The sequence below is a fragment of the Pollachius pollachius genome (assembly GCF_949987615.1).
Source record: "Pollachius pollachius genome assembly, chromosome: 20".
NCBI lineage: Eukaryota > Metazoa > Chordata > Actinopteri > Gadiformes > Gadidae > Pollachius > Pollachius pollachius.
Window position 1 is genome coordinate 15,971,565 of NC_136953.1, and position 22,306 is coordinate 15,993,870.

General features: G+C 50.8%; 1 protein-coding gene across 1 annotated transcript in view; it reads right to left on the reverse strand.

Moving 5' to 3' along the window:
• The window catches only part of col25a1 (collagen type XXV alpha 1 chain), a gene marked incomplete at its 3' end in the record, with an annotated part of 128,701 nt that overhangs the window by 8,428 nt on the left and 97,967 nt on the right, over positions 1–22,306 (reverse strand). Inside the window, 20 exon segments of the mRNA XM_079758022.1 lie at positions 937–963; positions 1,533–1,583; positions 1,811–1,873; positions 2,364–2,444; positions 2,812–2,856; positions 3,066–3,110; positions 3,720–3,743; positions 4,403–4,480; positions 4,885–4,929; positions 5,196–5,240; positions 6,277–6,345; positions 7,883–7,945; positions 9,800–9,844; positions 11,646–11,681; positions 11,792–11,824; positions 16,250–16,294; positions 17,291–17,317; positions 17,938–17,982; positions 20,439–20,483; positions 22,244–22,261. Of these exon segments, the coding sequence (XP_079614148.1) occupies positions 937–963; positions 1,533–1,583; positions 1,811–1,873; positions 2,364–2,444; positions 2,812–2,856; positions 3,066–3,110; positions 3,720–3,743; positions 4,403–4,480; positions 4,885–4,929; positions 5,196–5,240; positions 6,277–6,345; positions 7,883–7,945; positions 9,800–9,844; positions 11,646–11,681; positions 11,792–11,824; positions 16,250–16,294; positions 17,291–17,317; positions 17,938–17,982; positions 20,439–20,483; positions 22,244–22,261 (930 nt within the window).

The following is a 22,306-nucleotide window of genomic DNA, read 5'->3' on the forward strand; positions in this document are numbered from 1 at the left end:
ATTATGTGGCGTTAGTTCATGCAGTAATAAGCATGAACTAACAGTTATGAACTGTTCACTAATGGTCCAGTAAACATCGACTAATGATGTTCATGTAAATTGAGGTAATGGGGTAAAGGTGTGCCAGTGCAACCAAAGTATCAAGAAAACAAGAACTGTCTGCAATGTAAAAGCTTGTCATATGTGCACCACTGGTTCCTGTCACGTTACATTTACATAAAGTCGTTTAGCAGCCTAGTGCAGCGTTATGAACTCAATGCCCCCGGTATTATTGTGACAAGGCACTTGACGACGGCACGTTTCAGCGGGAATCGTCCCCTGTCCTGAGAGTCTGGTTTGGTGAGGTGCAGCCTCGTCTAGACTGACTGAGACCGGTGCAGCCTCGTCTAGACTGACTGAGACCGGTGCAGCCTCGTCTAGACTGACTGAGACCGGTGCAGCCTCGTCTAGACTGACTGAGACCGGTGCAGCCTCGTCTAGACTGACTGAGACCGGTGCAGCCTCGTCTAGACTGACTGAGACCGGTGCAGCCTCGTCTAGACTGACTGAGAACGGTGCAGCCTCGTCTAGACTGAATGAGACAGGTGCAGCCTCGTCTAGACTGACTGAGACAGGTGCAGCCTCGTCTAGACTGACTCAGACCGGTGCAGCCTCGTCTAGACTGACTGAGACCCGTGCAGCCTCGTCTAGACTGACTGAGAACGGTGCAGCCTCGTCTAGACTGAATGAGACCCGTGCAGCCTCGTCTAGACTGACTGAGACAGGTGCAGCCTCGTCTAGACTGACTGAGACCGGTGCAGCCTCGTCTAGACTGACTGAGACCGGTGCAGCCTCGTCTAGACTGACTGAGAACGGTGCAGCCTCGTCTAGACTCAGACTCAGACTGAGCACATCTGGGCCACGAAAGAAAAGGAAAAATACATGACGTAAGATTACCTTCGGTCCGGGAAAACCATGGGGACCCTGAAATCAAAAGAAAAACATGTTTGTAGTGTAATGTATAGAATATGACGAATCAAGGTACAGTTGGCTCATCTCAAAGTCAATATATTTTTAACTTGTTAGCAAAAGGTATTATCTCTCTCTTGCTTCCTTTATTGTTTCAAGTGCTTCAACATGATCATATAGACTTTCCCTTGCAAGTCATTAGAGCAGGGTAGAATGTTATTCCTGAGACTTTATCCAACATTAAAGACTGCTTGCCCTGCTGCATTTCCGGAACGTTGCAGGTGAGTCAATCACCGAATGATTCTGTACTTTGCATCGCAAAGCCATGTGCAACACGGTGTACTACATGATGAATCAAGTTGATCACGTTGGGTTGACATCCGACAAACATCCACGTGTTGTTGATGTCATTCATGAGGTAAACAAAAGAGCCCGTTACCGAACCCAAGTCAACATGAACCCGGTGGCTAATCCATGCTCACGCCGACGTGTGATTGAGGCTGCGTGTTGGCCACGGTTAGTGGAGGGCCTGAGAGTATCGGGGTAGCACGTGGAGAAGGTGAACCCCTAAAAGTAAGTCTCACCATGGGTCCTGGGGGTCCGTGCGGCCCCAGCGGGCCTGGGGGGCCGGTGATCTACAAAACAAACCACAAAAAAAAAATTAAAACGTTAAGAATTACGATGAATTGTATCTCGACACATCAAAATCTATTATGAAGGAATATGAGGAATAAAGGGAGCTGTGATGGGAGCGCAACGTTGACCACGCTTCGGTCGGCGACCGGGAGGCGCTGCTACGGAGGAGGCGTTGCTAAGGAGGAGGTGTTGCTACTGAGGAGGCGTTACTAAGGAGGACACGTACCGAGGGCCCCTCGGCGCCCGTCATCCCGGAGTCTCCCCGGTCCCCTTTGGCCCCGTTGATCCCCTGAGGAGACGTGGAGGACAGGACGGTGAGCCACCTCACTCGGAGGAACGCAAGGGACCGTCGACAAGAGGCTAGCACACATTCCTGAACACGCAAGCACACGCACCGACGAATGCACGCACGCACGCTGCATGCATGCATACACACACGCATGCACACACATCGACGAAGGCAAGCGCGCACCGATGAAGGCACGCACGCACACACGCACACACGCCGCATGCACGCACACACACGCACGCACGTCGACGAAGGCAAGCGCGCACCGATGAAAGGCACGCACGCACGTCACACGCACGAGTGGACAAAGGCCCACACACAAGCACACACACATGCACGCATACACACACACACAGGCACTCCCTGTTCCCATTTCTTTAAACCTGTACAATTTTAACTATGAAAACGACAAACATATTCGTCCAAAGTCCCCTGAACAAACGGGACGTGCAGGAGCATGTCCCGGTTGAATATTAAAGATGGTTCTTACAGGAAGTCCTGGCAGGCCGGTGGTGCCCTTCTCCCCAGAAGAGCCGGGCATCCCCATGTCTCCCTTGGAACCCTTGTAGCCCTGAAGAGACAGTGGGGGGGGGGGGGGGTGGGGGGGTCTTTTGAAATATGTCTGATGAGTCTGAGAGATTCTGGGGCCGGGTGAGGTGTGCTTTTAGTAATCGTGTGCACAGGTTAAACCAACCATCACCACACCCTGATGTGTGTGTGGAGTGTCTGCTTGTATCAACAAACAATTCCAAACGTAACACTAAACCGGCCTCACCACGCCCCCCCCCCCCCCCCCCCCCGTGTTGGGAGGAGGCCAGAACACGCCCCATAGTCAGCGTGCAGTAGGCGGCCATACGCACGCCGTTCTAAGCGCTCCTCTAACAGGGCGCGGATCGGCCGGTTCAAAATGTCTGTCGAATAAAGAACTTCAGACTTACCCGTTCACCGTCGAGTCCCGGTAGACCGGGGAGCCCTTGGTCCCCCTAGACACGGAGCAAATACAGGATGCTCGTTAGGATCACCAGGGGACTCTTTCGCCCGTCGGTTACACTCGGGTCACACCGATGTGGGGAAATTACGGCAATCAAATCAAAACGGAAAAAAGAACGTGAACCCCGATCTGAGCTCGTCGCCCGTCAGACTTAAGAGTCCGACGCAGATTTGTGACACTTCTCCCCATTCATGCGTTTACCTTCAGGCCCTGAGGTCCCAGGGGCCCCGGTGGACCAGGGGGACCCTAGGGGAACAAACAAGAGACACTTCGTGAGGACCCACACAAAGACATCACGCACAACATGTCAACACACGGCAGCCACACGGTCAGAAACACGCCGCGGTACGACGGTCGGGGCGGGGCGACAGCGGCTCAGGAGGCAGAGCGGCTTGACTGGTGACCGGAAGGTCGCTAGTTCGATCCCCGGCTCCTCCTCGCTGAGTCGAGGTGACGAGGACGGATGTTAGACTGTGGGCGAGGGAAACCCGCCGGATCTTTAATTGGGGAACGCGGCGAAGGATCAACGACGACAGCAACGTCCTCCCCTCTGCCGCCGCGCCCGCTCCGAGACGCCGCGCTGCCAATCGACCTGCGGCCCCCGCCGAGGGGCGGGGCCGGGGCTGGTAGGGGGGGCCGGGTTGGAAGACAGGGGGGGGGGGAGCAGGGGAAAGGCAGGGGAGCGGTGCGTCGTTGGGGCCGGACCTGAGGGGGGCCCCCCGTGGAGGGAGGGCGGTTCAGGCTCAGGGGCCATGTAGGAACACACACACACACACACACTGCTCACAGAACGACATCCACCCACACGTGCAGGTGCACACACACACACAGACAACAGATGAAGGCATTGTTTACCGTGACTGTAAACGTGGTAATCTTCTGTTGTGCGCCAGAAGGGCGGCGGTCAAAGAGGAGGTTTGCAGGTGGAAGAGAAACGATTAAGGAGGAGAGAGAGAGAAGATTACCATGGGGGTGGAAAACACAACAGAGAGAGACGGCAGCGTTTCGGTGTGCTACTGCACACAGGCTGTCTCTATTCCACGACCACTAGTGACTCATTCAATGGCCAGTCAATGTTTACAGAGTTTCCCCCAGAAAATGTGGTCAACGGGCGGTTTCTGTTCGCACGACTATTGTTTTGAACAGTATCACCAATGCATAATTATCTTTAATTTTTGTACCTGATGGAAGCATGTTTTCTTTCCCTACGACAGTTTTGTATTTTTTTAATGCATAATAATTAAAAAATATACATTGGTAGTCAAGGCAGGGCCCTATTCTTGTTAAGGCACAGGGCGGTTATATCGTCATGACTACACATCCTATTCACGCCATCAGTGTGTAGCGTCAAACCCTCAGGAGAAGACGAAGAAACAACGGCAGAAAGGAGCACGTTTAAAGTATGAAGAGATAAAGAAATGGACAAAGAGAGTCGTTTTCCTTTCTGAGCCTTCTTAATGAACATTGAAAAGTTCGAATGATGGATGCGTTTCGGAAAATAAAAGCGTGCTGATTATTTATTTTGCGGTCAGTCTGACCTGCAGAGCCTCCTGGATGTTGCCGTTGTAATCGATGATTTCCGTGTTTCCCTGATCTCCCTTCTGTCCAGGGGGGCCCTACACATTGGATACACAAATAAACATTAAAATATGAATCTGGAGTAAGACATATACAATCATAACAGATTAAATATTATTTTGCTTTGGGGCCGTTCATTGCGACTTTAAAAGCAATCTAGGGCACCAGGTGTAAGTGACGGCATTTCTGCAGAGGCAACGGCAAGAGACAAATTGGTTGCTCGATACCGACCCCAAGAGGTGAACTTGAGTTATTGCAGTTCAGCTTGCGCTGCCCTATCATTTAAATGTATACATTCTTACAACGTTAATATGTTCTTTAACGTTCACTATCAACATTATCAATATCATGTCAGAGTCACTTAATATTGTATGCATATGCCTATTGCAGTAGATTGAACTGTTACGTTTTTAAACTGCGTATGAGTGTTGCTGTTTCTCACCTGTGGGCCAATGGCTCCGAAGACTCCCTTGTCTCCGGTCTCCCCCTTGTGGATAGAGGGAGATGATGCGGACACAATGATAAACATCACTCCATTCATGCATTTGATCATTCTTTATGTCTTTACTATTCGACATCTTTAGTCAGGGATGACTAAAGCTGGGATAAACTCTTGAATAATGTGCGTAGCACCACATATAATGTGTTCAATCATCTTAGTACACCACATTTGGTGCAAGTGAAGGTGCTCTCCCCGTGCATCACATTTACATTATCAATATAAATGTAAATGTAAACATAATCCATGCTTACCTTGGTGCCTCTGAACCCTGGAACGCCGGCCTCTCCCGGTGACCCCTGCAGCATTCAGAGGTCAAAGGTCACGACCCATGCTAACACACGGGGCCATAATGGCCCCTCCAGATGGATGTGTTCTCTTCCCGTTAGAGAGGTTATGATGATAAACACTCATTGTCAACCCCGACTTCTCTTTACCAATCACCAATCCCTTCCCCGGCTACTTAATTAACCAAGTATCAACATTGCAGAACCACGACGGAAACAGAGGTGTTTATTTGACTTTATCCGCCACAGGGAGTGTTTGTTGTTCCTGGGGGTTAGCGGTAGGATGGGAAATAGCTTTGGGATGTTTTCTCTCGAGAGGCTTTGACCAGCTGCCGGGGTAGAAGTAAACAACAGCCAACTGAATCGGCTTTGCTTTGGCGCAGGAAAACAAGGAAGTGGCGTAAATGGCGTATTTGTCTTTCTAATGATGATTAAGATGAACTCAGCTAAGGCCATGGAATGGCCAAGGGAGGTAGAGCAGTTGTCTTGCAACCGAAAGGTTGCTAGTTCGATCCCCAGCTCCTCCTAGCTGAGTGTTGATGTGTCCCTGAGCAAGACACTTAACCCTGACGAGCTGGCTGTCACCTTGCATGGTTGACTCTGCCGTCGGTGTGTCAATGTGTGTATTAACCGATGTAAGTCGCTTTGGATAAAAGCGTCTGCTAAATGCCCTATTTGGAATGAATTTTGCGGAATATTTTATGTTGCAATGACGGGGTTCTACCTGTAGGGGGCGGCAAAGGACCACTGGGCCAACATGCCTTTAACAAGGGAAAAGTTGTGAGGAACAGCCAATTACCTTTGAATGCCACTTTTTATTTAAGTTATATTATCAAATGAACATATATATGTATATATTTCTTAGTCTTCGTGGACAGTAAATTGAATACGGTGAAGACAGTGGGATGAGACAGAGAAGGAGGGAATAAAATGCAGCTTCAAAAAAATATTTAAAGAAACTACATCCATGATTTGCAAACACACACACACACACACACTCTCTCTCTCTCTCTCTCTCTCTCTCTCTCTCTCTCTCTCTCTCTCTTACCTTTGGTCCAGCTGTCCCGATCTCTCCTTTGTCCCCCTTGCCTGGGGGTCCATAATCCCCCCTCTCGCCCTGCAGGTCATAACAAAAACACCCCCCCCACAGCCCATTAAGACCCCATAAGACCCCCCCCCCCCAGGAGGGGGAAACATAAACACAACCAGCACCTTATCAGTCACATGCTTCTAAATTTTATGAATACATAGTTCTATCAACGTCATCAAATGCTGCTTTGAAAGCTCCTAGTTTTGTTCTCTGTGGTATACAATCGAATTGACAGCATGGAAGAAATTCTCCTGGATAGATTTGTGTTAAATATCGAAAATAATAGAATTGTATTGTAATCAGTTTCATCCATGTAATCCAAATCTAATCTGGAGATAACCCTTTGTTTGTATCAGATTAAATTCCAGAAACTTCTTTAACGCAAGACTGTTACTCACATTGACTGAAGAAGAAAACTTTTTTTTTTCTAATTCTTGCAAAAGTGAACCACCCCAAAGCAGCCACTAGAGAGAGCTGTTGAGCTGAGCGCCTCTCTATCTATTCCTCAGTCGAATTGAAGTGAAGGGATGGAATCTGTCTGTGTTTTCCTTTCATTGTTGATAAATTATACATTCATACACAGGATTGTGTCATCTAACAAAGCGTCAGTGGAAAGCGTTGAGATCGGTGCGTCAGACTCTTTGCTCTATCTTTCAATGTGACGGCTTTGGACGTCTGAAAACAGGGACACATCGTTTTGCGACAGTGGTCCAATTAAAAAATATATCGATGCACCGCTTGGATTTATTTGCTAAGTACTCAAATATTATTCACTTAAAAAGCAAGGTTATCTCTGAAGGCTAGATTCTCAAGCTTGTGGAGTAGTGTTGGGAAATGAACACGGGCCATAAGCTGGTGCAAACCATTCATAATGAACTGCATCGACCATGATTCATGATATAGTGGAGAAAACTAATCTGGACCATTCAACAGTAATAAACAATCTCTTAAAAACCTTAAACTGTTTAAATCGCCTGCCACACGTTGCTGATTAACTGTTAAAACGATTGTAGATTTCAGCCAACAAATCTGTCATACTTTATCCCAAAGAGAATCCCATCTCTTGTGTCATCATCACTCATTCATTCTCAGCATGAGCCAGTCTGAGCTGATAAGCGCTGACTCTACCCCATCAAACGGCCGCTAATAACCTCTCTCTACATGACCCCTCAGTGTGGCCCCTAGACGCTAACTGACAAAGACCCTGGGACTTGCACAGCCATTATAGGGACCAGGATCCCCCACAGACCCCTCACCACACACACACACACACACACACACACACACACACACACACACACACACACACACACACACACACACACACACACACACACACACACACACACACACACACCGATACGAGGGCGTTTGACGTCCATCTCCACCACATCAAATGAACCCCTCGTCTGGAGAGGTGAGGGGCTTGGGGGGTGAATCAAAGAGACTGCAGCCGGCCCTGTCTTACGATATGACAGACGGCCTTGCCCTCCTTAAGCTGCGGACCCCCACCCTGGTTTACAGTGTTACTGACCCCCAACACGTGCTTCTCAGGGGCCCTTACCTTGGTTCCTGGGAGCCCTGGAAGCCCTGGCTCCCCCTGTGGTCCTAAGAAGCCAGGCTCGCCCTGGACAGAGGAAAACGGACAGTGAGCAAGCGTCAGGCAGTGATGAGGTGTCCCTGTGACTTCGCTAAAGGGCCTTTATCCCCCCCAGGGGCCCTTTATCCCCCCCAGGGGCCCTTTATCCCCCCCAGCGCTCAGCTGCAGCGGTGCGGTCAGAGAGCACGGTATGAACGACGAGAGGCTCGGGGCAAAACACGAAGGGATGTGGACAGACGTAAGCATGCGAATAACACACACAACACGAACAACAGCATGCCCAGGCGGTTAGGCACATGAGGTTGAGAATGTCGGTGCGTGCGCGCGCACACGCACACACACACACACACACACACACACACACACACACACACACACACACACACAAAGAGACAAAAGCAGCAGGGTCAACCATTAGGGCTGATGATGAATCCTGCGTTTCCCTTCCGCTAACGACCTCTCCCCGTGTGAGGGCATAGGGTGTGACCTTCAGCCAACCTCTAATCCGACCTTGTGGAGGTGCGTTTGGTTTTGTGAGTTTCACGTCTTGCACCAAGAAAGCGGTTTGCGCGCTCAAGCCCAGCCCCTCTCGGGCTAAGCGCTCTGGTGCGAGGTGCGGGTGATGGGTTCTATATTCAGCCCCTCCGCCGTCAGCCTCGCGTGAGCGCTGCGGTTTTCCACCTTCGCACCCTGGCTCTATTAACCGGGGTTAGAGCTTCGGGTCTCGCACTGAGCCAGACTCCCACCGCCGTGCGAGACGGCCACGCCCCCCCCCACACACACACACACACTCCCAACGCTTGGTAAACACCGGGCGGCGCGAGGGAAAGGGCGCGGTGCCGGTGAGACGCACAAGGTGGAGGATCAATCGAGCGCTCGGGGCCTCTAAAACACCAACAGGAGGGCGAGGTAAACAGCGTTTCTTTACAAGGCCAACAGGTAACAGGCACTAAAATGTCGACGAGCAAAACGAAAGCCAAAGCAGCAACAGGCGTGATGTCATCGTGCCGGCCGGAGCATTCTTTCCGTCGAAAGCAGAGTTTTGAGCCAAGATGTCCGCCCTGTGCAACGTGAGGGAGTGTTGGTTGTTTGCGTTGAGATGGATGCTGTATACAGGGCTTTCCTCCATAACGTTAAATGGCTTTTTTGGGACTCGTAAACGGCAATGAATAAATCCTTTAAAGCCCCACTGAAGGCACTGTTGATTGCAGAAGAAAGAAATTGCCACTGCTTCTTTCAGCTCTTTGCTCGGGTCTTGTGCTGTGTGAGTTTCTAAATGGAAACCGAGGGTCTTTGAGAATGGGTCTTGAATCAACCAACTGTGAACTGGTTCAAATGAACTCCCCGATCACGCTCCTTCAAAATAAATTGCACCTTTTCAGATATTCATAGTATTATCACCCAGAGATGCAGAGGCTCAGACAAACCCGTCTCGGGCATTAACATAGCTAGGTTTTGGGGTTCCATTCCCCTTTGGGAATCTTTGCATGCAAACGTTTGTTTATTTTAACCAGCATTTCGGATAAAAAGTTTTCATTCATATAATATTCATATAAAAAAAGCTTGCTTTCTGAATGCCGCGTGAATGCATTTCGCCTCCTTTAGCTGAGATATAAGCAGGTTAGCAGCAAGCCTGAGACCAGTGGTGGTCATGCACCTCCAACACCATATAAACGACCCAGGGATGTCCTGCATCAGCGTTGCTAAGCAATGGGTCAGCATCAGCACCAACACCATCAGCATCATCATCACCAGCAGCAGCAGCAGTGAGCGGACAGGGGGAGCATGGGGCTAGGACTAAGGGCTACAGAGACCGAGGGGGACATGACACTGAGGGCGACCACTGGGGGATGAATGGAGATGAACAGCCACATCATTTACCTTAATCCCCGGAAGTCCGGGCAGCCCTGGAAGTCCCGGCTCTCCCTACACAGGAAAAGTGTGACACGTTACAGCCTGGCCCCAACTGAGCCGTGTCATTGGACGAGGAGGGCTATGGCGGAGAGCTCGAGGGCGGAGCTTGGACTGAAGGTAACTCGCTGGGTGTGTCAGAAGGAGGGGTGTGGTGTTGTGTTAGTGTGTCTTTTGTGTTACTGTTAGTTCATTCACTCGACGTCAGTGGCAGCAGCAGATTGGGTGCATGCATCGTCAGATCATCGCATGCAGCAAGGCCCCCCTGAAATCGTCGGGGGTTTTATAAATGTGTTGCGCTGACCAATCCGCTTCGAGCAGACATCAACGTCACGGTTTCACTCACTCAACGCTTTTTACGAGACAAACCGGGGCATGTTCCTGGACTGGAAACGTGTGTATCTTGGATCCGGGGATTTTAAAGGCGTTTCACTGAGCTACCGTTGAACCTAAGTTGCTAAAACTTGCACTTAAACTTTCAGTTTTTCCGTTATCGGGGTCACGGTTAAGATCAGGGGGAACCTGAGACTCCCTTTGCATCAAAGCAGCCCTGCAGTAAAGCGCAGACATTTGATTCAACAAAATAAAAGAATAAGGAGGTCAATTCCCTCAACGGGATCTCAATGAGGATTCCTTTCAAAATAAGAGTTGGGAGCGGGGGTAATTTGATGGTCTATTACGAGTATAATATTTACGGCTTATGAAAAGAGATATTCAGCCCGATGTGAGGGGGATCAACTGTAACGGCACTCCGGGGCTCAGTGAGGAAGGTCCATAAATATCGCTGCACGGCTCATGAAAACACAGCAAACCTAACGCACACACGTCTCTGGTGAGCAGCAAGGGGCCGATGGAGCGCGGTGGAGCGTTCAACTCGGCTCACTCCGAACCCTTCCAGAACATCCGATACGATGACAGATTCAATGCATCACAGCACAGGAAATGAACGCTCGACGGAGGAATGGAAAGTGTATTTCCCTTCTTTCTTTCTTTTTTTTACCAATGATATATTAATTAATAAATTGAGAACAATATGCTGATTTATTCAACCGATGGATGATCGCCAGCCTCACACCTCTTGCACTTGTAAAGCCAGACAGATATGATGACAAAACAACGAATTTCATTGCGTGTTCAACACAGATTTCCCTTGCGGAACGAGCATCGCCTCAGAATGCTATTCACGATCGTAAACCTTCGCGGAGATCGAACATAAACAACAAATAAATGACCCGTACGGGCCGTGTTCCCTCAACCTGACCAGTGGAGCACGGCAGACCGCAGGAAACCAGTCACGGACGAGCCCGGGTCAGGAAACCAGTCACGGACGAGCCCGGGTCAACGAGAACGGCCCGTTCCAGAGACGGGCACTAAGATGCTCTATGATAGAGTTATTAGCCACTTGGCTGCTCGCTGAGGCGCTATGACGACACCGTCCTGTCCTGCTCACACACTGACTCTACCCTTTGTTAATACTGGGGTTGTGGGACCACAGAAGTTCCCAGTTTCACTGAGGAGAGGGGAGGGGGGGGGGTTGGGGGTATAGCATTTATAGACGAATCACGATGTGAAGCAAATTCGGTTAAAAGAGAAAAGATTATGCCGTCCAGTTTGCGTTCTTACCGTATCAGAAAGCATGATCTAAACTGTAAGGTAAACAATGCTGTGGTGCAGGAGATAAACAAACACAGCTATATTTGTTATGATATGCTATGTATATTTTCGCTATTTCTCTCTGGGTCCCTGGTATTGATATACTTGAAACACATTGCAGTACAGTACTTCTCGGTTGGGAGGGGGGCAGGGAGGTAAATACCTTTATTCCTCCTCTTCCGGGCTCTCCTGGTTCTCCCTAGGAAGCAGACAGAGAGCTGGTTATTTCACCCCCCCAACACTTTTATTGTGAAGGAAAAGGAGAGAAGTCTGTCAACAGCTCTGGAGTTGCTTTAACGTGATTCTCACCTTGATGCCCGCCGCGGAGGAGCCAGCGTCTCCCTGGAACCAGAAGATACAAGAACTAAAGTTATTGCTACAATTACAAACTCACAAACACACAAAAATACAAACAGCTCTCCTACAATGCGGTTAAACTGATAACATCTTTATTTCATTGACCATTTCCTGAATCCTGAAAATAATCCATATTCACGTCGTTATTTCAGTTATTTTCTCTGATCAACTAATTGAACATAAATATATAATACACAATGGACAAACAAATAACTTCTTCAAAATGGTGTCTCCACATTTATGGGTCTGTTTTCGAAGAGAGCGGTACAGTCTCACTGTTTACATTCTACACAGTGAACACAGACCTGAGACCAGGGGGGCAAAGGAATTATGGGAGGATGATGAGAGTGTAGGGGAGAGAGAGAGAGAGAGAGAGAGAGACAGAGAGACAGAGAGAGAGCGAGAGAGGGGGGGGAGGGAGAGAGAGGGGGGGGAGAGAGAGAGTTAGGGAGAGGAGGGGACAGAGAGTAAGAGAGAGAGAGAGAGAAAGAGGGGGGGAGAGAGAGAGGGGGGGATGGAGAGTAAGAGAGCGCGAAGGGGAGAGAGAGAGAGGGGGCGAGAGAGAGAGAGAGGGGGCAAGAGAGAGAGAGAGAGAGAGAGAGGGCGAGCGAGAGAGAGCAAGAGCCAGAGGGGGGTTTGGGGGTCTTGTGGTTTGGGTGCAGATTCTGTGGTCAGGCTGCACATACGCCTCTCTTGCTCAGAAGTTGCTGAAGGAATGCCCCCCCCACCCCCGCCCTCAGCTCTTTATGGGAGCCATTACGATGCATCACACACACACCGCAGCGCACACATGTTTAATTGCTGCCCTGTTTTTTTTCCCAGTTTCCCGCCTCCCGACTATAAAGAGGTGTCAGTGTTTAGCGCTGGGCCTCGCTGGCCGCCCTATAGGACGCCGGGTCCACGTCCCCCCCTTCACTTTCCCCCCCGGACCTTAATCACCGCTTTAATGAAACGTGACCAACGGGCTCACACACAGCACTGACCCTCAGCATCCTCACACACACACACACACACACACACACACACACACACACACACACACCACAGACAGACACACCCTGGCAGCCTCACAGCTCCTGGACTATGAGGTGCTGGGGGAGAGATGGGTGGGGTGGGGGTAAGGATGCAAGTAGCACCCGTGGTAGGGACCTGATCGAGGGGTCCGTAGCACCTCATCAACTCGGAGCCCGGCAGACTAGAGGGGGGGGGGGGGGGGGGGGATGGAAAGAGGGTTGGGGGGGGGGGGGGGGAGAGACGGGAGGTGAGTGAAGTCGCGTCAGCGGTCGTAAGCGCTAAAGTTTTCCCCCAATTACCTGCCTGATGGTGGAGTCCATTATGAAGGCATGGGGGGGGGGGGGAGGGCGCCCCGCGCTATCAATGGAACAGTCCTCATCAGGCTGGCGTTAAACCCAACACCAGCCACCTCGGTAACACCGGGCCTCTTTCTACTTTTAACTGGTCGTTTTCCAGCGGTGGAAAGCGGAGCGTCGGAGCCCAACGGAGCCTAATGAGGATTAAACGGAGGACTTAAGAGAGAGCAGGCCGCGCCCGGGAGGGGCGCGTCGCACGTTTTCACGATCCCCCCGAGCGGCAGGCACAACCGAGCGGGCGAAAACGCGTCCAAGTGGCACAGCCGCGCGTTGCGACGGCCGTTAGCGGTCGCTGACCGCATGTCCGGACCCTCGACGACGGGACATGAACCGCACTGGGGGAAACACGGGGAACGGGACGATACGATTGGCTCAGAGATCGGGCAGATGCGCTCGACTCGAGCAACTGTCGTGCGGCTCCTCGGGCAAGTTTGTGCATGTGTAGGTGTGCCTGCACGTTTGTGTGTGTGCGTGCGTGTGTGTGTCTGTGAGTGTGTGTACCTGCGTGTGTGTGTATACAGGTACACACACTCACAGTGCCATTCTGTCTCTTTCACACTCTGCAGACCCCTCTGTCAGAAGAGCATCCCTTTGTATCAACCACAGACTGCCTCCTACCCCCCCCCCCACCCCCAGGTCCTTGTGTTTACCGTGCTGAAGCTCTTACTGCCTCACCTCTCCACCGGTATTACCCCCCCACCCCCGAATCCAAAGACATTAACCCCGGCAGCCATGGGAATATGAAGATGAGGAGGAGCAGACGGGGGAAGACAATAGGGGCCATGACCCTCTTTGAGCTTCTTCATTTCTTCTTCTTCAGCGGTGGGGGCTATAACGGGGGTGGGGGGGGGGGGGTTGAAACAAATCCCTGGGATCTCCTCGAACGGGAGGAAGGTCACGGGTTGAGGGAGGCAGCATGGAGCTACTCGCTGATCAACGCTTCAGGAGGGATTCATCTGGAAGACTGATGGCAAATGTCCATGTCACGGAGCTGTGTGTGTGTGTGTGTGTGTGTGCGTGTGTGTGTGTGTGTGCGTGCCTGCATGCATGTGTGTGTGCGTTGCCTGCTGCAGCTCCTTATTACCCCATCAGCAACAATTATCTCTGTTACTCTCGCTCTCTCTCTGCTGCTCCATTTGGCCCTCCCTCTCTCTCTCTCTCTCTCTCTCTCTCTCTCTCTCTCTCTCTCTCTCTCTCTCTCTCTCTCTCTCTCTCTCTCTCTCTCTCTCTCTCTCTCTCTCTCTCTCTCTCTCTCTCTCTCTCTCTCTCTCTCGTTCTCTCTTTCCTTCTCCATTTGGCCCTCCCTCGCTCAAACTCTGATCATTACCATTAATGTCCCCAATTTGTGTCGCTATTACATCTCGATTCCAGCCTGCGTCTTCATCCAACTCTGGTCAGCTTCTCCTTCTCGCCCTAATGAGCAAGAATGCTTTTGAGAAGCCAAACGGCATCCATTCCCCCCCACCCCCCAGCCCCAAACACATCGGTTTGATTTCCCGCAGCACTCCACTCCCGCTCTCCCTCTGCCGTTCCCCTGCAGAGCGGAACCTCCATCACATTCTGCCTTTTACTGCCGGCGAGGTGGAACGGATCAAAGGGGACTTTTATCGCTCTCCTCCGCTTTCCCTTTCTTTCCTTCTTCTCCGTGCGCCCGCCGACCACAGATGATCTCCAGCGTCTGTTTCTCCCACTGTCTTGCCTCCGCCGCGGTGTGTTTTCCGAGCGCAGGTATCCATCATGCCGGACACTTTCAGAGTCCTTTGCCGGCGAGCCGCGATCAATCGCCGCTGACAGCCACGGTTCGACGGCGAGGCCGGGCCCGTTAATCACGGCTTTGTTTTTCCCGGCAGAAGTGGGAACTGTTCTGCGGACGCCGTTGAGTTATTCCTCTAGATTTAATTTAGATTCCGGCCGTTTATCGGCGTGTCATCGTTTCACTTCCCGTCAAACTCAAACTCAAACGTCGAAGCAAACTTATTTCCAGCTCGCCACGCTCGGGTTCGAGTACGCCAACACGCTGAACCTTTCCACCGTTAGAGACGGCCAAGTGTTAAAACAACCCGACCAAAAGGGCTAACGATGGGAATAAATCTCCCTTTCAGACCGTCCCACGTACCGCCTGTCTAAACCCCCCTCGGGGAAACACAATTATGCCCAAATCGTCGGAATCCAGCGGGAGCAACAATTTGCTCATGGCAACACAACCACTCGTGTGTGTGTGTGTGTGTGTGTGTGTGTGTGATTGCTTGCACTTTTGTGTGTGTGAGTCTGTGAGCATGCCTGCGTGTGGGTATGTGTGTGTGTGTGTGTGTGTGTACCTGCGTGTGTACCTGCGTGCGTGAGTGTGTGTTTGGGTTTATGCCTGCCATGAGCAGCAATTTGCTCATGGCAACACAACAACTCCCCACCAATCACAGACCGCCTCTCGCTCCAGGCATGTGTCCGGCTACAACCCCTCCCCCTCACCCCCTCGGCAGCGGATCACATGACTTGTCTCGCTTGTCCTTTTGATAAATGGGCCCAAATTAGCGTGGGGGGAGCCGGCCAACCGGGGGAGGCAGCACGTGGGTGGTGCGCCAATTACGATCTGGACAACTACAGCCCGGCCAATTACAGGCTGGCCAATTACAGCCTGGCCAATTACAGTGCGCCAATTACAGCCTGGCCAATAACGGCCTGGCCAATTACAGCCTGGCCAATTACGGCCTGGCCAATTAGAGCCCGCCAATTACAGCCTGGCCAATAACAGCCCGGCCAATTACAGCGCTCCAATTACAGCCTGGCCAATTACAACCCTACTTTAGCCCTACTTTGGCGTCCGTGGCTGCTACCAAGCGCCAAGCTAGCTTTGTCTGCGGCTGCCGCCGCTCGCAGTAACACAGCAAAGAGCGCTTTCATACTCCACATGTCTCCCGCTCAGACGGATGACATTAAGTGTGGAGTGGCTTGGTGGTGGTGGTGGTGAGGGGGGGGATGTCATGAGAGGGAGGGAGAGAGTAGAGAGGAAGGTGAGGACAGTGAGTGGGGTGAGTGGACAAACCTTTTCCCCGCTGTCACCCTTCATTCCGTCCTCTCCCATGTCGCCCTGTAACGTCACACGAGAGGAGAAGTCAGTTATAAAACAGACGGACATTAGTTTCAGACAGAGCACAGAATTACGAAGAATATGTCTATTAAAGTAAAGGCAGAAAACGCTCTGTCGTTAGTTTCGCAAAAACTAAAAACAAACTCATTGCCACAACGGAGCTGCTGTTCAATCGACACTGTCGGATCCGACTGGAGTGAAGCGGCGGGAGGCATCTGGCGGACAGATGCGTTGCCAGAGAAGCTCGACGGTATCCCCCCCGGTCAGTGCCTGACAAACGGCATATGGCGCGGAGAGCGGCACCGGCTAATGTGCAGTAATGATAATAACACGCGTCTGTAGAGAACCCCTCCAACCACGGGATGACGGAGGCCACTGACGATTTCCACAGTTTTCTGTTTTTCAGTCCCCCCCATCCCCCCCACGAGAGTCTAAGCGAGTCATCGCCAGCTTCGCTCCACTCTCCTGAATCTGCGTCGTCACGGTGATCCTCTCATCACCTCTCGCGCGTTCTCGACCGTCCGATAAAACGGCGAAGCACAGAAAACACAAAGCGGTCAGGGCTATAAAGACCGCAGGGTCGATCGCGGGGGCCCGGCAGCGAGCACAGAGCAGCCATTGTGCGGGGCTACCGTTAGCCAAACGCCTTGTTCCCCTTCCTTCCCTTTCTGCTCTTTCTCGGACCCAATAAAACCTCAGATAATGAAATCCACGGGCCCAAGGCGGGACTCGTTAAAGTCGCTGAGTCGTCGACGCGATGATGCCGTCTGCCTCGGGAGCGAAGCAGAGAGAGAGAGAGAGAGCCGCGTTGTTGGGAGGATATAAAACCGCTTCCAAAGGGGTTTTCTTTATGGGGAGCCGTTACTAAGCGGGGAGAAAGGGGCTTCCGTCTGATGACAATGAGGGGCCATAAACAAAATGTCACCGGTAAGTAAACATGCAGAGGGACAGTGCGCTGGAAGCACAGTGTCCCGTGATCTGAAGTAAGGCCGTTACCTTTTCACCTTGCTCTCCAATTTCGCCCTGTTAGGAAGAAAAACAGGGAATTAACCACAGGAAGGCTCTATTGGGTTAAGTCAGGGAATTACTGGCTACGCTGAGGGTCAGATGGTATCTAGGGGTTAGATTCATGTTAGGTTTCCCCTCCGAGGCAGACTCTGGTTTCAGCTGCCCCTCTGTGGCGTGATGTATGGGGGTGTCAAACGGGGCCTTAAGAGGCGATCAGGTTGTAATCTAGACGTCGATGCACACTGAATGCAGACTAATTGACAAGAGGGTGTGTTTTAACCACGTTGTTTCAGCACAGTTCAGCCTCGGGTCATTTTCAGTGTTTGGTGTGTTCTCATTCTCGCCTCGTTTCCATTCATTGTTGAAATGATGCGACAAATTGGATGCAATGTAACCACAATTGCATAAAGATGTCGACGGAGGAGAATGTGTGACTTGTTAAATGAGTGAAGGATTTAAATAAAGAGTCCTGCAGCTGTAAAGGGGAAGAAGTAAATCCTGAACTAGATAATGACCTTCTTTGAGTCAAACGATTCTCCTTGAGGAGGGAACAAAATGAAAGAATAGGCTGAACACAAAAACAATCAGATAATGGCTGCCCTGAGTTTGACCCAATAATAAATAATGCAACGAACCTTGGAGCCGTCGACACCGTTCATTCCTGAGGTTCCGATATCTCCCTATGGACACACACACACACACACACACACACACACACACACACACACACACACACACACACACACACAGATAAACACACACACACACAGACAGAGACAGACACAAACACACACACACACACACAGATACACAGAGAGACATCCAGACACACACACAGACACAGACGAACACACACACACACACACACACACACACACACACACACACACACACACACAGATACACAGAGAGACATCCAGACACGCACAGAGACACACACGAACAGGCACACAGACGAACACACACAGGCCCACACACACACACACACACACACACACACACACACACACACACACACACAATGGATAAGGTCAGTGTGCGTTCCAGTCCCACCACAGACCTAGTGTCCGTGATGGTTCACTGCTCCTTGATAAAGATAACCTTAGCAAAGTTCAAGTTTGGGTGATAACATCGCCTCAGGAGACGGGCGGTGAAGGCGGCAGTCTTGACCTGATAAGGGACAGACAGGGTTAACAGCTGTGGTTCTAGCCTGCAGCACCATTTACTATGCGCTATCCCAGTTTACGTATCGATTGCTTGGTGCTTTGGGATTCTATCGGCCCTAAAGAAGTGCGTGAAGCCAAACCTCCACGAATACATTTCCAATCCCATTGTGATTTCAATTCAGCAATTGTCAGAGTGATATTGGCCACTAAGAATAACATTCATTTCCTGACCTTCAAGTTCAACAAAGGCCGGTCGTATTCATGTGCAAATCGAAGGAAATCGAAATATACCAAATATATTTCAATACCTATACCACCCTACTATTTAAAACGCCAGATATAGTATTATCCAATACATAGTACGGGAAACGCAGTTTGCCAAAAAAAACAGGATGTTGAACTACATCCGCTCGTGTGCTAGCATGATTTAGGCTCTTCTTACCCACAATCCTCTGCAGCAGAAGACACCTGGGCGGCACTACAGGTGTGCTAATCAGTGACTTCACCTGTAGATAGTCCCCAACAGTACGCAGACTGTGTGCAACAGTAACTACTGAGTAAGGTTAGCCGCGGTACGTTCTAAAAGCAAAAAAGCAAGTTGGAACGCAGCCAGACTCTTTTCACAGAGGCGTACACCTTGAACACACAGGTGCCTCTTATCACACTCATTAAGGGTCGGCAGACTGGACCAGTGGAGATAAGTTAAGGTAAGTCTACCACCAGCGCTGTGGCACAACACATGCACAGCCCTTTGATTTGTGTGATGAGCGACACCTGTGCTCAGCGTACGATGGCGCCTCTTTTGAAACAATGTCGTTGAAAAACAACTGAAAGTCTGCGGTACGGTTTGCATGTGTGGACTTTATCAACCGTCCCGATGGGGGGGGGGGGGGGGGGGGGGGGGGGGGGCTGGTGGTTCCAACTGTTTGAATGTTGAACTTTCCACATGAGCCGTGCCTACACACCGTGACAAATTCTGCTTTATAACATATCGCTTTTTAGAGTTTCATTTCATGAGGTTGCTGGCAACGGCCGTCGTAACACAAGCATTGGGGGGGGGGGGGGGGGGGAGAGAGAGAGAGAGAGAGAGAGGGAGCACGCGGCGAGCTTTCACTTTGAAACGAAACATCTCTCTCTCTGGTTCCCATTAAGCGCGGGGCACACACTGCGTCTCTTTGTATCTCCGAGACGGAGACACGCGGCCGACTGGAAAGATTGTCCCTCTGCGATTGTTCCCTCTGCCTCATCCCCCTCTCCACCGAGACTTCCCTACACACTCCTGCCTTCTTTTGTTCTCTCGGTCGGTACTCAACGATAAGCTCCTCTGTTTGGGCTTGTTTGTTTCTGGTTGCGCGGTACATCTGCTTTTCCTTTCTCTCCCCGCATGGCAGAGATGGATGAGGGGATGTGTGAGGAGCCCCTGGGCTCCATTCCCCGCGGGACTCATACCGGCACGGGGAATGCAGCCCTGGAGAGGGCCTGCTAAATGGGGATAGTGGTTCGGAAATTGTCTGAATCCCCACGGGCTCAGGGGCATCGAGGGTCACTTTGGCACCAAACTAAATGAAGCCGAGCCGGTGCGAGCCCTGGGGAGAGAGGGAAAGCACCGGAAAGCACGTCTTCCCGAGGTAGAAATACTTTTGGGGAAAGTTGTGATGTGTTGTGTGGACTTTCCTTTCCTTCATGTCGCACGCAGAGGTCCAGGAGATATCCTAATATACATTCAACAATCTCTATCTTCTAACTATTAATTATCTCTCTGTCTATCTGTACACAGATACATAATCTATATCTATCTATACATGATCTATCTATCTATCTATCTATCTATCTATCTATCTATCTATCTATCTATCTATCTATCTATCTATCTATCTATCTATCTATCTTTACTTAATCGATATCTATCTATACATGATCTATATCCATCCATCTATAACTTTACAGTATATATTAACAAATGAGCTCACCTTTTGTCCATCGTTACCAGGGAGCCCTGGCGGTCCTAATAAACCCTGAAACACAGCGACGGAGAACGGTCAATACCGACTGAACTACCACAGGAGTTGGAAGTTTAAATGGCTGATATTATGCCGCCAGGCATAGGTGTGATTAGCCGTTGTAAGCCGTTTGAAAATCTGCCTTTTCCTGCGTTTGAGTGACATCGTAATGGTTAGTCACACTCACACCTGGTGGCATAATCCCCCCTTTAAGGCAGACTTGCATGGAAAGTAGCAAGTCTAGATTAGTACACTAAAGTAGTATAATGAAGTCTAAATCAGTTTGTAGATTTAAACCGTGCTGTTACTACATCAAGCTCAAATCTGTGATAGAGGGTTGACATACATCTATATCCTCAAATAACTAATAACTAATAAATAAATAAACGAATGACTGCTCTATTAAGGGTACGTTTTAGCCTTCTTAACTGGGTAATTTTCCATCCGTAAACCGCGGTATGAACTAATCGATAGCGCAGAGGCAATTCATCTCCAGCTCCGCCGGTCTGAAGCACACACTGACAAATGGCTTCCAACGCTCCACTCAGCCTCTGTCTGACAGCCCCGTCACATCTCAACACCCCCGCCCAGAACAAACACCTTGTCATCTTATTATTTCTAATGCGCACACAAAGTGATGGATGAGGATACAGGTAATGGAGAAAACGACCGAATATCCCCCACAGCGAGCCCACACCCGATTCAGGTTCAGATTACAGAAGGAGGAGGGGAAGGAGGAGAAGACAAGGGGGAACAACAGGAGCATCTGTTCATGGGAGTCATGGGGAAAGAGTTCATGATTCATCAGATTGTTGCGGTTCAAATGATAATCTGCGACATCCGAACGTTCATCAGATCCCGCCTCGGCCTTGTGTTTGTATTTAGTTCCGATGTTTTGTCTGAGTCATAAAACAAAGCGGTGTGAACCGTGACTCACGCGACGCGTCTGCTCTTCGATACACTGGCCAGTTCATTAAGCTCCTTGATTTTAGACACGCAGCAAGTTTCTCTAATTCAGACGAGACTTCGGGACGCCTGGCGCCTTCCGAACAATCACTGCAAAACATCGCCACGGTGATGAAACGCTAAACAGTTAAAACCGTTGATACCGTACAGGCATCCATGCCTGGACGGTATCAACGGCCCCTGAGTGTTCTGCCGGTCGGGGGCCCCTCAGCACACTCAGGGGCCTGGGGCTCTCCTGGCGATGACACACACCCGGTGTGTGTCATCGCCGACCCCTGACCCCTAGCACCGGCGGGAGGACTCCCAGACGGGCGACAGGCGCAGACAGGAAGTGTCTGCTCGGGTTACGCTGAACAAACACCGGCAGCTACCTGATGGCCGGGCGCCACGGGGCCACCATCTGCTGCCTGCATCAGCGCTAGGCTAGGAGCTAGGCTAGCGGCTCGGCGCTAAGCGCTAGGAGCCGAGAGCCTGCGCCCCTTGTGCACTTTAGAGGAAGCCTGTCTGTTGTCAATCCCTGTCCCCCCCCCCTCCACTCCCCCATCTCGAGTCTCTCTTTGTTTGCACGGTCACCTCGGGGGAGAGCTAACTCCCCGTCTTTGAATACGAGCAGAGTTGTATTTCACGGCCGATGTTAGTTTTTGACAGTTTTCTTTTTGTATTTGATCCCCCTGGTTGCCACGTCTGCGGGTCCTTTGGTGGAAGTGCTTTTATTCTCGCTGAAGGAACTGCACAAACTACCGGTTCTGTTACGGCAGACACAATCAAACCCAGAAAACACACGAAACATAAAAAACATCAGAACCTACCATGCCTCCCTCGGGTCCCTTCGTCGACGAGTTGGTGAAGGTGGAGGTGATGGCGGTGGTGGT